General features: G+C 39.0%; 1 protein-coding gene across 1 annotated transcript in view; it reads right to left on the reverse strand.

Annotated features, from left to right (window-relative positions):
* SHISA7 (shisa family member 7) overlaps positions 1–17,980 on the reverse strand; it is a 167,053-nt gene that overhangs the window by 69,385 nt on the left and 79,688 nt on the right. Inside the window, exon 3 of the mRNA XM_053689921.1 lies at positions 6,575–6,637. Within this exon, the coding sequence (XP_053545896.1) occupies positions 6,575–6,637 (63 nt within the window). The remainder of the gene's footprint in view (positions 1–6,574; positions 6,638–17,980) is intronic.

Here is a 17,980-nt window from a genome sequence, read left to right on the forward strand (position 1 = left end):
CCTAAAGTGTGTTTTAGATCTGGAGTTATCAGGGGTATTCATGCCAGTTCTGTTTCAGGAACAGGCTCTGGGGTTTTATTCAAATCTATTAATTGTCCCAAAGAAAGAAAATTCATTCAGACCAGTTTTTATCTAAAATTTTTGAATCAATATGTAAGAGTACCAACTTTCAAAATGGTGACTATAAGGACTATTCTGCCTTTTGTTCAGCAAGGGCATTATATGTCCACAATAGACTTACAGGATGCATATCTTTATATTCCGATTCATCCAGATCACTATCAGTTCCTGAGATTCTCTTTTCTAGACAAGCATTACCAATTTGTTGCTCTTCATTTTGGCCTAGCGACAGCTCCAAAAATCTTTTCAAAGGTTCTCGGTGCCCTACTCTCTGTAATCAGAGAGCGGGTATTGCGGTGTTTCCTTATTTGGACGATATCTTGGTACTTGCTCAGTCTTTACGTTCTGCAGAATCTCACATAAATCAACTAGTGTTGTTTCTTCAAAAACATGGTTGGAGGAGCAATTTATCAAAAAGTTCTTTTATTCCTCAGACAAGGGTAACCTTTTCAGGTTTTCAGATAGATTCAGTGTCCATGAATTTGTCTCTAATGGACAAGAGACGTTTGAAATTGGTTGCAGCCTGTCGGAACCTTCAGTCTCAGTCATTCCCTTCAGTAGCTATGTGCATGGAAGTTTTAGGTCTCATGACTGCAGCATCGGACGCGATCCCCTTTGCTCGTTTTCATATGAGACCTCTCCAGTTTTGTATGCTGAACCAATGGTGCAGGGATTATATAAGGATATCACAATTAATATCCTTAAATCCCAATGTTCGACTATCTCTGACTTGATGGTTAGATCACCATTGTATTGTTCTAGGGGCCTCTTTCGTTCTCCAACCTGGATTGTGATCACAACAAATGTGAGTCTTTCAGGTTGGGGAGCTGTCTAGGGATCTCTGACAACACAGGGGATTTGGAAATCTCAAGAGGCGAGATTACCAATAAATATTTTGGAACTCAGTGCGATTTTCAGGGCTCTTCAGTTTTGGCCTCTATTGAAGAGAGAATCATTCATTTGTTTTCAGACAGACAATATCACAACTGTGGCATATGTCAATCATCAATCCTGGGATCCTCAGGCGGAAGCAGTGGATGTGTTTACACTTCCTTGGTGTTATCAACCTGCTTATATTTTCCCGCCTCTAGTTCTTCTTCCAAGTGTGATCTCCAAAATCATCATGGAACAATCGTTTGTGTTGCTGGTGGCTCCAGCATGGCCTCACAGGTTTTGGTATGCGGATCTTGTTCGGATGTCCAGTTGCCAACCTTGGCCACTTCCATTAAGACCGTACCTTCTGTCTCAAGGTCCGTTTTTCCATCAGGATCTCAAATCATTAAATTTTAAGGTATGGAAATTGAATGCCTAGTGCTTAGTCATAGAGGTTTCTCTAATTCAGTGATTAATACTATGTTACAGGCTCATAAATCTGTTTCTAGAAAGATTTATTATTGAGTTTGGAAAACTTACATTTCATGGTGTTCTCATAAATTCTCCTGGCATTCTTTTAGAATTCCTAGAATTTTACAGTTTCTTCAGAATGGTTTGGATAAAGGTTTGTCTGCAAGTTCCTTGAAAGGACAAATCTCTGCTCTTTCTGTTTTATTCCACAGAAAAATTGCTAAACTTCATGATATTCACTGTTTTTTACAGGCTTTAATTCATATCAAGCCTGTCATTAAATCAATCTCTCCTCCTTGGAGTCTTAATTTGGTTTTGAAGGCTTTACAGGCTCCTCCATTTGAGCTTATGCATTCTTTGGACATTAAACTACTTTCTTGGAAAGTGTTGTTCCTTTTGGCCATCTCTTCTGCTAGAAGAGTTTCTGAATTATCTACTCTCTTATGAATCTCCTTTTCTGATTTTTCATCAGGATAAGGCAGTTTTGCGGACTTCATTTAAATTCTTACCTAAGGTTGTTTATTCTAACAACATTAATAGAGAAATTGTTGTCCCTTCTTTGTGTCCTAATCCTAAGAATTCTTTGGAGAGATCTTTACATTCTTTGGATGTGGTGAGAGCTCTGAAATATTATGTTCAAGCTACTAAAGATTTCTGGAAGACTTCTAGTCTATTTGTTATCTTTTCTGGTTCCAGGAGAGGTCAGAAGGCTTCTGCCGTTTCTTTGGCATCATGGTTAAAGTTTTTGATTCATCAAGCTTATTTGGAGTCGGGTAAAGCCCGCCTCAGAGAATTACAGCTCATTCTACTAGATCAGTTTCCACTTCTTGGGCTTTTAAGAATGAAGCTTCAGTTGATCAGATTTGCAAAGCAGTAACTTGGTCTTCTTTGCATACATTTACTAAATTCTACCGTTTCAATGCATTTGCTTCTTCGGAAGCAGTTTTTGGTAGAAAAGTTCTTCAGGCAGCTGTTTCAGTTTGATTCTTCTGCTTATGATTTAAGTTTTCCTTTTATTTATGAGAATAAACTTATATTTGAGTTGTGGATTAATTTTCTTGAGCGGAAAATGGCTCTAGTGACTCTTGCGTGGAGTTTCACATCTTGGGTATTGCTATCCCATATGTCACTAGCTCATGCCAATTACATGAAAGAAAACATAATTTATGTAAGAACTTACCTGATAAATTAATTTCTTTCATATTAGCAAGAGCCCATGAGGCCCATCCCTTTTTTATGGTGGTTATTATTTTTTTGTATAAAGCACAATTATTTCCAAATTCCTTTGTTGATGCTTTTTACTCCTATCTTTATCACCCCACTACTTGGCTATTCATTAAACTGAATTGTGGAGGTGGTGAGGGGTGTATTTATAGGTATTTTGAGGTTTGGGAAACTTTGCCTCTCCTGGTAGAATTGTATATCCAATACGTCACTAGCTCATGGACTCTTGCCAATATGAAAGAAATGAATTTATCAGGTAAGTTCTTACATAAATTATGTTTTTTTGTAGGGCATTGCACTAAGTTAAACAGATCTTTTACATTAAAAATAAACAAAGTCCCCCCTAACAGTAAAAACCCCCACCCACCAAACACCCCAAAATAAAAAAACCTAACACTAATAAACCTAATCTACCCATTGCCCTGAAAAGGGCATTTGTATGGGCATTGTCCTTAAAAGGGCAGTCAGCTCTTTTTCACTGCCCTTAAAAGGGCATTCAGCTCTTTTGAGATTTGCCCCCAAAAAACCCTAATCTAAAAAAACATAACCCCCCCCCAAAAAAACTAACACTAAAGCCCCAAATAGGTACTCACTGTTTCAGAAGTCTGGCGGAGAAGGTCTTCTTCCAGGCGTGTCCATCTTCTTCATCCACAGCGAAGGTGGTGCGGAGCGGAGGTCCGGAGCGGTCTTCCCAGATGTGGCGAACCTTGGTGGCGGCTGTCCTCAGCGGCGGTGGTCCTCGGCAATATGGACGCTCCTCTTCATCCGATGTCCGTGGTATACTGAATATTGAATGCAAGGTACCACAATCAATTTGGGATACCTTGCATTCCTATTGACTGAATTTTTCAAAACAGCAAATAGAATGAGAGCTACTGAAATCCTATTGGCTGTTCAAATCAGCCAATACGATTACAGTAGCTCTCATCCTATTGGCTGATTTTGAAAATTTCAACCAATAGGAATTTATGGTACCCCAATAAATATGGGGTACCTTGAATTCTTTCTTCAGTGTGCGGTGGACGATCGCATAAAGAGGAACATCCACACCTTCACCGAGGACCGCCACCGCCAAGGACCGCCACAGCCGCCGATGACTGCCGCCGAGGATCTCCACTTCTGGGAAGATCACGCCAGACCTCCACTCCGCGCCGCCTTTGCTGTGGATGAAGATAATGGACCCGCCTGGAAGAAGACCTTCTACGCCTGACTTTTGAAATCGTGAATACCTATTTGGGGCTGTAGTGTTAGTTTTTTTTTTTTTTTTGGGGAGGTTTTGTTTTTTAAGATTAGGGTGTTTTTTGGGCAAATCTCAAAAGAGCTGAATGCTCTTTTAAAGGCAGTGTTTATTTTAAATGTAAAAGAGCTATTTAACTTAGGGCAATGACCTACAAAAAGCCCTTTTGAGGGCTATTGGTAGTTTAGCATTAGATTAGGGGGTGTTTTTATTTTGGGGGGCTTTTTTATTTTCATAGGGATTAGGTTTAATTTTTTATTTTGGATAATGTGTTTTATTTTCTTTAATTATATTATTGTAATGTAATTTTGTTTTCTATTTTTTATTGTAATGTAGTTTATTTTTATTGTACTTAAGGGGTTTATTTAGGGGGGGTTAGGTTAGGTTAGGGGCTTAGTCATTAAATTCATTTTTTGCGTTGTGGGCGTTGGCGGTGTAGGAGTTAATAGGTAAATTAGGTTTAATTTGTTGGGGGTTGGCAGTTTAGGGGTTAATAGATGTATTAGGTAGTTTGCGATGTTGGGGTTTGCGGATTTAGGGGTTAATAATTTTATTAGGTAGTTGGTTTTTTTTCTTAATACTTTGTGCGGGTGATTAGTTTATTTTTTCTTAATACTTCGTATGGCTTTTTTTTTTTTTTAATACTTATTGCGGGCGGTTAGGTGTTTTTTTCATACTTATTGCAGGCATTTTTTTTTTTGTAATGCTCTGTTTCCAATCACTGCATCCCGGTGGATTCTTTCACCGCCCTGCCATTTTCGGAATCCACCTGGATGCAGCTTTGCGGCATCCAGGTGAATTATTTTTGATGCGCGCGCAGCCAACATTCTGTTGGCTGCCTCGCGCTGCCAACATTCCTTTGAGGATGCGTGCCCAACTGCCGATGGCGACGGACATTACAAACGCAATTATAGTATAGATTGGGAGTCATTGTCACATGAGAAATTTACCTTACTAAAACAAGGATTCACTAAATTATTCTATAACATTCTTCTTGAAAGTTATTTTAGCTCTCAACAACCACACTTCTTTGGGTAGGACATAAAAATACCCAGTATGCCTAGAAACACAATCAAGGCAGCTGATAATAGCATACTCAAGGGACCTGTTCAAAGTCACGGAAAACAGCACTTCAGCAAATATCCTTATTAAAAGGACATTATAAATATTTATTTTCCCTAAGCATTTTCACAACAGATGGTCAATCTCTACATCACACCTCTAGCCTTATTTGGAGGAGTCAATCTAGACTTGTTAGGAGTAGATAAGATTTGCCACTGTCCTTTTGTTAACATTGCTTTGCTTTTCAGTTCATAATCATATCATTTCTGCCAAAACCAATTATGGACAGATAAGTGGGAAGGATAAAATTGAGAAGCACTTTTAATTCTCAGGACTGAAAAATCCACAATTTTAAGATTTAAACTACAGTAAAAGGGGGTAAAATAAATAATCAAAATATATTGCAATGCTGTTTTACAGTTTATAATGATGGATAAATAAATATATAAATAACTGATGGTCCTACAAACCACTATTTCTTGTAGGCCTCAATTAAGAAGATCAATGGAGCACAGACCTTGTTAAAAATCTGATAACTGGCACCTGATAAACAATAGATTTGTTCTGTTTACACTTAATTAAATAGACATAATACATTCAATGTTTTAGTTTTTATAAAGTACATTAATTTCCAAAAAGTAATAGGCATCACCATGTTGAAACCTAGGTTAATCCTATATAATCTTTTCTGCTGAAAACATTCAGGAACAGATAATCTGTTACAAACAGTGGATGTATGCTATGTTAAATTAAATTAACAGTTTAACATGTCACATGCACACATCAGATCTGAGAGCATGTCACATGCACATATCAGATATGAGAATAGGTCACATGCACACATAAGATCTGAGAGCAGGGCACATGCACATATCAGATCTGAGAACAGGTCACATGCACACATCAGATCTCAGAACAGGTCACATGCACACATTAGATTTAAGAGCAGATCACATGCACACATCATATCTGAGCAGTGGCGTCACTAGAGGGGTGCTGGCCGCACCCGGGTGACACCCTCAAGGGGGTGACACCACCAGGGAGGAACCAGAAGTATTTAGCCCCGGAACCATTATGGCCGTATGATATCTTCGGGATGGAGATATTACAGGTGCAAAGGAGCTGTGCAATAATAGCTGCACAAGTGCAGGTCAGATGCACATATCAGATCTGAGAGCAGGTCACATGCACGCATCAGATCTGAGTGCAGGTCACATGCACACATCAGATCTGAGAGCAGGTCACATGCACACATCAGATCTCAGAGCAGGTCACATGCACACATTAGATCTCAGAGAAGGTCACATGGCTCTGCAGACCCACTGAGCCACATGCACACATCAGATCTCACTACTAAACATACAGCCACCTATTCACTTCAGACCACACCCCTTACCCCTGCAGCCATACATATTCACATCAGACCTCAGATCCCACCTAAAGCTATGTTGTCCCTCTCTCAGCCACACCTCAGAGAAGGCCTAAGGGCCTGCTGCCCTTCTGTCACCCATGTGTCAATATAAGACCTCAAATATTCTCTGTCTCTGCAACCCTACATGACTTGATTTAAAGATTTGATAAACTTACCTAGCGTTGCGGAATGTTTTGGACTGTTGACTGTGAGATGGATAAAATTATGATGCATGTTATCTAAAAGAGAGAAAAATAGTTTGTAATTTGTATCATATTGTATTGTAGACATATCACCACAAGGTCTGTTACATGTAACATTAAACAATACGTAAGAGTGGCACATTTCCAGAAAACAATATTTATCCCCTTGGTTGGTAAAGACCTCTGCAAGTCTTACATTTTAGCCAGAAAACAATATATTAAAGTTAAAGGGACAGTAAACCTTAAAAATAATGTTATATAATTCTGCACATAGTGCAGAATTATATAACATTATTTAGGTGCTATAGCCATAAAAGCATTTTTTACTGTTTAATTTGCTAAAATACGGCGCTTTAACAGACCCGCTCTCTGCTCTCTGCTGAGCGGGTCTGTTATTTTTAGTCAGCGCATCGGGCCAGCTGTATAGTCACAGCCCGGCCCGACCGCGCCATAAGACTAAGTGCAGCTCGCTCCTGTGACAGGAGCGAGCTGCACTTAGTGCTATGGCGCAGTCGGGCCGGGCCGGGCTGTGACTATACAGCTGGCCCGATGTGCTGACTAAAAATAACAGACCCGCTCAGCAGAGAGCAGAGAGTGGGTCTGTTAAAGCGCCGTATTTTAGCAAATTAAACGGTAAAAAATGCTTTTATGGCTATAGCACCTAAATAATGTTATATAATTCTGCACTATGTGCAAAATTATATAACATTATTTTTAAGGTTTACTGTCCCTTTAATTATTAATAATTGGTATGATTAAATATTTTAAAGTAATCTGAAAAAAAAAGTCATAAATTGTTATACACAGTACATTATATCTCAATGTTAGCATATGATTTAATGCTGCACATATATATTTTATTATTAAGCTTTGAATTGTAGATGTTTTATACTTTTAATTACTTTTTGTCTAATAAATTGTATTTTTTATATAGTCAATTTTGCTCTTTATCCCATTTAAAGCAGATTACATTTAAAGTTTTTAGTATTTTATAATTGTCATCATTTTTCATACATTTTCTTTAAAATCTAGTATATAGATACATGTTTTTTTCACATTTTTAATTCAATTGGAATTTTTAAATCAACAATATTTAACTTTTGTAGTTTTAATATTCATTTAAGTTATGATGGAGATAAAAATGTGAGATTTAAAATGCCCCATTTCATAAAAGAGCCTTATAATGATTGCATTTTGCAATTAGCACATCTAGGCAAGTATCTCAGCTTGCCTTTCCCCAGAAATACTCTGTATACATTGCTACCAATGCACCAGTGGATTCTGGGTAAAATATGCAAATAAGATATACAATAGCTCATGCTTTTCGCTTCTGATACCATGTGAAAACACAGCAATCCCCTATTAAGGTAAGTGCAGGAAAAACTGTTTTGCAGTTGTTATACATCTACGAGTAATACTATAAACACCAACAACAACAAAAATCCCCCAAAAAATAAATGATGACTTGTGTGCAACAGTACAAGGTAATGAAAGTTATTGTACAAAAAAGTAAAGTCATATTACAAAAAGTAAAGGGGTTTAGCATACCCCACAATCTATCACCACTGGTTATTGACCCAGTATACTTCATGCACTACCACTAGATGTCCCTGTTGTGGTATAAGTATTTAAAGGGACAGTCTACACCATCATTTGTATTGTTTAAAAAGATAGATAATCCCTTTTTTTACCCATTCCCCAGTTTTGCACAACCAACACTGTTATATTAATATACTTTTTACCTTTGTGATTACCTTGTATCTAAGGCTCTGCAGACTGCCCCCTTATCTCAGTCCTTTGACAGACATGTAATTTAGCCAATCAGTGCAGAGTCTTAAATAACTCCACGGGAGTGAGCACAATGCTATCTATATGGCACACATGAACTAGCTCTGTCTAACTGTTAAAAACTGTTAAAATGCACTGAGATAGGAGGCGATTTTAAACAGTCTAGAAATCAGTTTGAGTCTACCTAGTTTAGCTTGCAACAAAGAATACCAAAAGAACAAAGCAAATTTTATGATAAAAGTAAATTGGAAAGTTGTTTAAAATTACATGCCCTATATCTGAATCATGAAAGTTTCATTTTGACTAGACTGTCCCTTTATTACATCAATTTTAAGAGATAACGCCTGGAAAATATCTGCAGGTTGCTTACACTGAGAGTTGTGACACAGAGTTTTCTAGCAGTGATTATGTTTATTATATATAGATAGTATATAAATGACTTATGATATATGTGTTAAATTGAATCATTACATAAGGAAGACACTAAGCACTATATTATTATTTTTTTATAAAAAGGTATGCCACTGTGCTAGGATTGCTTATAGCTATTGTAATATTTCATCATATATATAAAAAAACAACATATAACACAACAAGAACTTGAAGAGACGTAACAATGTTTCCCATTAGTGTGTTTGCAATGACTTGTTATACCAGCTACAGAGTATTAAATGTATATGAAATGGTTTATTGTTTTGTTTCTAGAGCAGCTGTCTTGCTCATTGAAACCACAACCACCTGAGCTTGCAGAAATAGCATACATTTTTATGTCTATCTTTCGCTCTATATATGCATAAATGCCTCCTTATCTTTTATCTCTCTATGTGATCTGAGGTCCTTTAAAAAAACATTTGAGATTAAAATTTTAGCCTGAGAGCTGTTTATCACTCTATGCGGGGCTCTGGATATGAAGGAGAGACACAAACATTAAAATATAATGCTATAAAGGCCCCTTAAGATTTTTTTGATCATCATGCCCTTAAAGAGAGCATTTGAAAATGAATATTTCTTGTAGCTATCTCTCCCCCTCCCGGGCTGCTGCTTCTTGTTTACATAGGATTTCTTAGAGAGTACAGCAGTATCCATATTTTCAGTATATGTTGTGGTTTCTTTAACAGGCAAAATCAGCTATTTTAAATAACAAAATAAAGGTAAAATAGATCATTGTAAATAGTTTAATTAATTTAATAGTTTAATCATTTAATTCCAGTGAGTAAAATGGGTATCTGCGAACACATTAAGAGGGACAAAAATGTACAGTACAGTGTACTTTTAAGTTGTTGTTAATTAGAAATGAATTTCTTTCAACGTGTAAAGGCACCAAAGTTGAACATATGCACAGTAATGCTTTAACTTTAATCTCCATTTAACACCAACCATCTGGGAGAATGTTCCTATCGACTGTAAATGGCTCTGAGGAGAAAGCATTGAATTATTTGCAACGCAGGCAAGATATGCTGAAGGGGGTGGGGGGGGGGGGGGGTCTGGCAGCCCAGCAGAAGTAAACCAGGAATGTTTAATTCATATAATGCCAAAAAGCAAAAAAAGTTATAAACAGACATTATACAACTATACTGTAATGAGTGGATGTTTTACTCTGTTATTTAAACATCATTTCTATGTCTCTTTAAATTATTTATTTTTTTGCTTAAAGGGATAGAAAAGTCAAAATTAAACTTGAATGATTCAGATACAACATGTCATTTTAAGACACTTTTAAATTCAATTTTATTTTCAAATGTGCTTTGTTCTCTTGGTGTACCTTGTTGAAAAAGAATACGCACATATCCTAAACTAGTGGGAGCTAGCTACTGATTGGTGCTTGCACACATGTGTCTCTTGTGACTGACTAACTAGGTGTGTTCAGCTACCTGTCAATGTTCCTTCAGCAAAGGATAACAAGAGAAGGATGCAAATTTGATAATAGAAGTAAATGGGGAAGTTTATTAAAATTGTATGTTTTATCCAAAACATGAAAGAAAATTTTGGGGATTCCTGTCCCTTTAAAGGACTTTAATGTAACTGAGCATGGAAATGGAGTGTGTGGTAAAATAAGTTATGTGTTATGTTAGGTTTATTTAAACAAGAAAATAGAAAGACGCACTCAACAGAGACAGAACAAAATCTAGAAAAACTTCTTAGCTTATAGGGCCAGTATCACTCAGAGTGGTCTCTTTTAGCACACTATGCCTTTGACAGTGGAGAAATACCCTGTAGCATATCAGTCTGATCCTGCCCAATGATAGTCTAGTCCCAAAATACCAGGCAATTCTACTATAAACAAGAGAAAACAACAATCCCCAGACGTACGTTTCGGCCTCCTTTGGGCCTCATCAGTGAGATGCAGTTGCATCTCTCTAGGCTGAAACATATGTCTGGGGTTTATTGTTTTATTTTGTTCATAGTAGAATTGAATGGTATTTTGGGACTAGACTGTCATTGGTCAGGATCAGACTGATATGCGACAGCATATTTTAGCCCTATGCATAAGAAATTACGTATTTCTAACGTTTGTTCTGTCTCAGTCTCAGAGTGCATCTCTCTATTTTCTTGTTTGTATGTTAGGTTACATTCTTATAACTTAGGACAGATCAAAGGGACATTAAACTGCTGCACACAACTACAACAACATGGTTGTTACTCGCCAGGCTATTGCTTTTCCTTCAATGGCTGATGCTCTCTTCAGAGCCATTCTCCTATTTAACCCCTTACAGGTGCAGGCTGCTGAAGCTCCACATATACACCATATAAAACATATAAAATTCTTGATAAAGGCTGAGGCTGAAACGCGTAGATGGTACTCAAAGTTCCGAAAATCTAACACACAGAGCGCTCTGTTGTTTGCTTGACGAATCTAAGCACCACCATATGCTGTAAGGAGATCACGTGAAAAAGGGACGTCACAAACCCGAAAGAAGTAGACGAAAGACACGAGGAGAACGCCAACTTGAGTCACTGCACCACTCCGGAGAAGACAGCTCTCACTAAATACCTAGATCACACAGGAAGGTGGGAAAGTGGTCTGTCAAATACAGATTTATACCACTACACAACGAATATCAAAGTGGAAAAAGAGGTAAGTGATCTGTGAAGAGTGGAGGGAAGGTGTACACTTGAAAATACTCTGATATCGAATTGTACTACGGATTTTTCTGTCACATTCTGATCAGACTGGAGCCTGTTAACTTAGAACATTACCAATTTTTGAGTTGTAAGACACTCATCTAAAAAGATATATAACGGGGCCTCAAAAGAAACACTTAATAAGACATTTACTGTTCTCTCCTAATAGGAGTGTTTTTTATCTGCTCTTATATACGTCTTGTTGTTTGTTAAAAACAGACAGTGGAGACACGTTTTGTCTTACTTGCGCATGTATTAGATGCCCTTTATTTAGTTGCATAATTGCACTTTATATATTATATTGCTAATCATTGTACTAAGATATTCTACAAGTTTTAAAATTGGTATAATCCTACACCACAGGTGGTTTTTAATGTTTCATTTTTTATGTTTAATTTTTAATGTGTAATTGGAATTGATCGTACTAATTAAGTAAAACCTCTTGTTTTTTTATTAAGTGAAGAGAGTTTAACTTTATTATACATTTTTAAACACACCACTTATCATAGTTAGTCAGCATTACTCCAGTCTGAAAGTGTCTAGCTGTTTAAGCGCAAAAGATCTGTTTTCTATGGTTATACCTGTATTTTGAGTAGAACTGCAGAGAGCTACTACTCCATTTGTCTTTTTTTGCCCGACACTATCATCCTTTAGCTCCTACCCTAATTTGCTTTACTGGCCATATTAGCTATCTGCCTATATTTTATTTAATTGCCTTTAAATTTGTATTTTATAGGATACTCAGCTTTTGTATGTATACAAATAGAGCACACATAGGGTTAATTATTACTACCTGGGTTCCAAGGCACATTAACATAGGGCACTTAACATGCATTCATGAAAATACATATCTAACATAATTGTATAATATCAAAAAGTTATAAAACACATTTAAAATTAAAAAAAAACAGACCAATCAGAATTCTTGTTCATTTTTTGTGCATGTCTTTAAGGAGCAACTTCCTATTATCACTTCATAGCTGGGGTCAGGTGCCCCCTCTATTACCTAAAATTGTTACTTATTTTTACTGTAATCTGCTGATACAAAAGGTGGGGCATCCATGCTATTAAAATATATGCTCAGTTTATGTGGTAAAATATTTTCTTGAATGTATCTTGTGATATTACCTAAAGAGATTTACAAGAACATTGAATTAAATATTTATTTTTTTATTATTGTAATTGTTGTATTGGCCACTAGATGGTAGTATTGACACAATGGTTTTATAGTGTAAATCTTTGGTGCCCCTCAGGAGTATTTTTAACTACTGGTTTAACATGCATCAGCCAAGACGTGATTGAGAGCCATTGGGCTCAAAACATTGGTATTTGTATCTGAAACAGTATGTTTTAAATAAAGGAATCATTCAAGTAATCAAGACTAAGGTGCTATATCCATGTTTCTTAGTAACTGTGGGTTTGCTCTAACACATTTTTTTAGTGTTGTTGATATACTGACTACATTGCTGCATTGTCCACAACAGTAGTATGGAACATCACTAGATCATTTCAGAACAACAGATAATTCAGCAGTCTCTAAGTTAACATATATACAACACAGGTGAACAAACTTATATTTGACATAGCAGACACGAATACCTGTACATATAAATACAGAATACCCTAAAATCTTAAGGGACAAAAGTACAATTTTAGGGAATATGGCTACTTAACTCCAGGAATTTATACAACTCTGATTTAATCTGTATTATTTTTTTTTACTGTTATCTAGGAATGACAAACAAAATACAAATCTCATTTACTGTCAGTTTTATGGGCATAACAGATGACAATGGAATAAAACAAAATATGTTTGGGTTGGAGGGAGGATAAGGACAAGCTGTTTAAAAGATACCCCCCCCACACACACACACAAAAAGTCTGTTATGCAATGAAAATGCACTGAGCTGTGACAATATGCAGGAAAACATTGCCTAATATTCCGCTAAAGTAATAGCTACAGAATTATGCCCACTTGCCAATGCTGTCATGAGCACAACATAACATCTAAATACACAAATATAATAGGGTCCTGTTAAGGGTCGCTGCAGTATTGATATAATATTTTGATATACAATTGAGTAAAGACTGCTTTACTTAAGGACCATTATTTACAGCAGAATTGAATAACCAACAAATGCAGGATGCTAAAGCACTTGAGGCCGAATTATCAAGCTCTGAATGATGCTTGATGCCCCTGTTTCCGCGCGAGCCTTCAGGCTCGCCGGAAACAGCAGTTATGAAGCAGCATTCTAAAGACTGCTGCTCCATAACTGATCCGCTGCCTCTGAGGCTGCGGTCTTCAATCCGCCCAATCCTATACGATCAGGCTGATTGACACCCCTATTAATCTGCAGGGGGTGGCATTGCACAAGCAGTTCACTAGAACTGCTTGTGCAATGATAAATGCCAACAGCGTAAGCCTTTCGGCATTTATCGATGTGCGGCGGACATGATATGCTACATCGTATCATGTCCGTCCGCACTTTAGTAAATCGGCTCCTTAGTCTCAATTACAAATGAGAAGTAGATTTTTTTCTGGCAAATTTCAAAGTTAGTTCCGTTTTCTGTCCCCATGCATCATATTTATGACCAATGTCAGAAAGGTAAGGGTTGGATAAACACTATCATTATACATTATCCTTAGATAAGCCTAAGTAGCTAAAGAAGGCAGTGCCTAATGCTGAAAATGAAGTTACAAAAAAAATTGAGAGGAAAGAATGAAGCACTATAATGGGACACTTACTAAACATTTTTAAAGCGTGTATATCATATCATGGATGGGACGAGAAGGGGTGACCAAATTTTAAAATTTAAAGTGAATGTAAACTTTTATGAAATAGTTCCTGGTTTTTAAAAATACTATTAAAAACCGGGGCACTTTCATTCATTAAAGTTTACATTGCAGCATTCCTTCTTCCTGCTGTACTTACACAGCAATGATGAAAGAATTCCTCCAATCACGGCATGGCCTCACCAGATGGACGCTCCTGGGGGGAAGCCGTGATTGGAGGAATCCGGTTTCGTCATTGCTGATGAAGTACAGAGGACCTGCATGCGGGGTTTTTGGCAATCCGGCATTTCTGGAGAAGAAGGTTAGTATTTGTAAAATCCGCTGCAATGTAAACTTTGATGAATGAAAGTGCCCCTGTTTTTAATAGTATTTTTTAAAACCGGGCTCTACAGTTTACATTCACTTTAACTTTTAATTATTATTATTAAAAAGTATATAAGACATATTAAAATTCTAAAAAACAAATACACATGCCTGCCCCCTGTTTGCTCATATTCCTATATCATCAAAATTGCAAACTACCGGGTCTCCTATTAAACACCATGGGTTAGCACAATCTGGGTGATTATCCCCATTGCACAGTGTATTGTGAATAAAAAGATCCCTTTCTAGCTGTAAGCCACAATGGCTCTATCTATACTTTCGCAGTACCCCAGTGCAATTATTTAACAAGGCTGGGTATCCCCATGCTACATCTACTAAAAAAATATCTATATTGCAACAGATCGACACAAAATAACCGTTGTTACCAATAAGCACTTAAACAGACATATTGTATAACAAACAGAGGGTGTCAGGGTTTTTCCCTGTTGTGTTTGCCATGTGCTGCTGGCAGCCATTTTACTCACCTCTCTTCCTGACTTGGTGCATTGTGGGGGATGCTGCTCACTTCCTGCACTTCCTTTTATGGCCAGACTGTTGTGCATCATCCATGTGAGACAGGATGCAGTCTTAGAATTGTGATGTCATCATTTATTATTTAAAGGGCCTCTGTTCAGTATGCTTTGTCTTTGCGATGTCTGAGACCTGTTTGTGAGAGTTCCTGTACATTACCTTGCTGCCTGACGTCCTTCCTGGTTCCTGATCCCTGGCTTGTTCCTGACTCTGCTGTTCTCCTTGTTCCTGATTCTGGCTCGTCTGACTATTCGCTTTGGCTCCTGATTCGGCTCGTCTGACTACCAGCTCTGGTTTTGACTCCTGGCTTGTTATTTGACTTGTGGACATTTTATAATTTTTTGCTATTAATAAAGGTGTGATTATTTTTGCACTTCTCGTCTCAGTCTGATTCCTGGCACCCTGACATTACGCAAAGGCCATGAATCCTGATGCTGCTAATTATCCACCTATACCTGCCATCATTTCCAGGATGGATGTACAGGATCACCGCTTGGATCAATTTGCACTAGCTCTGAAAACCCTGCTGACTCGCACTGCACATTTGGACCAAAGTGTCCTGCATGTTATGGCTGCTCCTGTTTCCGCTGCTGCACCTTTGTCTACCAGGAGCATATCCGGTTCTGCACCTCTACCTCAGCGATATGGAGGCGATCCTATTCAGTGCAGAGGGTTTTTGAACCAGGTGGGCATTTACTTTGAGATGTTACCTCAGGCGTTTCCCTCTGACAGAGCTAAGGTGGGATTTCTCATCTCGTTACTCTCTGACACAGCTCTTGCCTGGGCTAATCCCTTGTGGGAGACTAATAAACCTGTGATTTCAAATTACCCTGAATTTGTGGCCTCCTTTCGACGGGTATTTGATGTTCCGGCTCGCTCCTCCTCTGCTGCTAAACGACTCATGTCCATTCAGCAAGGTACAAGATCTGTTGCTCAGTATGCTATTGAGTTCCGTACGCTTGCCGCAGAGGTAGGTTGGAACAATTAAGCCCTTGTTGCCGCCTTCTTTCATGGGCTCTCTGATGCCATTAAAGACGAAGTTGCTGCCAGAGATTTACCTGAGGATCTCGAGGCATTGGTGTCTTTTTTGATCCTAATTGACATCAGACTCAGAGAGAGGCCCTCTTTCAAGGAGCGCTTGCGGAAGCCTCCTGTTCCGTTGTCTCCTCCGTGTTCGTTCCCACCCATGACTCCCTCTCCTGTCATGCCTCCTGGTCCCGAGTCACCAGGTACTGCTGAGCCGATTCAGTTGGGATTCACGTGTCTCTCCGTGGCGGAGAGGGCCTTTAGGAGGAGGGAGGGGCTCTGCCTCTATTGTGGGTTACAGGGCCACCTTTTGAAGTCTTGTCCTACATGGCCGGGAAACGCTCACACCTAAGGTCCTGTCCAGGGCAGACCTTGGGTGGTTTATCCTTGTCCCCAGAACCGCTTAAGGAGATACCTTTGGTCACGGTTGTCCTTTCCTGGGTGGACTCCTCCATAGTCACTCAGGCTCTTGTTGATTCCGGTGCTGCTGGCTATTTCATTGACAGTGCTTTTGTATCAAAGCACTCCATTCCCGTTTTGCCTCGGTCCGTTCCGCTTGCTATTGAGGCCATTGATGGCAGGCCCCTTCAGCCCGCACTCGTTACTCATGAGACTGCTCCGTTGTCCATGGCGGTTGGGGCTCTCCATTTTGAAACCATCCAGTTCCAGGTGATAAACTCTCTGCATGTTCCCATTGTTCTGGGTTATCCCTGGCTCCAAAAGCACAATCCCAGTCTCGAATGGCGCAGGTCCGAAATTTTGTTGTGGTCCCCTCAATGTATTTCCACTTGTCTTCGGAAACCAGTTAAAGTCTTGTGCACTTCTTCGGTATCTAAATTGCCAGAGGAGTACCGAGAGGTGTTTGACAAGGTGCGTGCCGGTACATTGCCTCCTCACCGGTCTTACGATTGTGCCATAGACCTGCAACCCGGAGCCATTCCTCCTCGGGGCCGGGTGTACCCTCTGTCTGTTGCAGAGAATTGTGCTATGGAGGAGTATGTTGCTGATGCTCTGTCACAGGTTATCATCCGCAAATCCTGCTCTCCTGCAGGGGCTGGCTTCTTCTTTGTGAAGAAAAAGGGTGGCGAGTTAAGATCATGTATCGATTATAGGGGTCTTAATCGTCTTACCATTAAGAATGCTTACCCTATTCCAACTCTTTGACCGCCTCAAGGGAGCTACAGTCTTTACTAAACTTGATTTGAGAGGAGCGTACAATCTTGTTAGGATTAACCCCTTAATGACCAAGGACGTGCAGGGTACGTCCTCCAAAAAAATGTCCTTAACGACCAAGGACGTACCCTGCACATCTTTGGTCTTTGAAAGCAGTGGAAGCGATACTGATCGCTTCCAGCTGCTTTCATGTTATTGCAGTGATACCTCGATATAGAGGCATCCTGCAATAACTTTTTTAAGCAGTCCGATGCAGAGAGAGCCACTCTGTGGCCCTCTCTGCATCGGCTATTGATGGCTATGATCGTTGGTGGGTGGGAGCGTGTCCAGGGAGGCGAGTGGGTGGCCATCAGTAGAGGAGGGGGGCGAGATCGCGTGTGGGTGCACGTGCACGGGAGCGCGTGCGCGCGTGCACGTGTGAAACTGGCCATAAGCATTTAAGTTGAAGAGGCACAAGGTGGGACTCAGTGGGAGAGAGGGTGGGAATAAAAAATATTAATGATCTGGGAGAGGGTGGGGGGTTGGGTGTTAAGGGGGGTAAGCTACACTACAGAAAAACTTAAAATAAACATTTGATTTAA

This window comes from Bombina bombina, chromosome 8, assembly GCF_027579735.1.
Source record: "Bombina bombina isolate aBomBom1 chromosome 8, aBomBom1.pri, whole genome shotgun sequence".
NCBI lineage: Eukaryota > Metazoa > Chordata > Amphibia > Anura > Bombinatoridae > Bombina > Bombina bombina.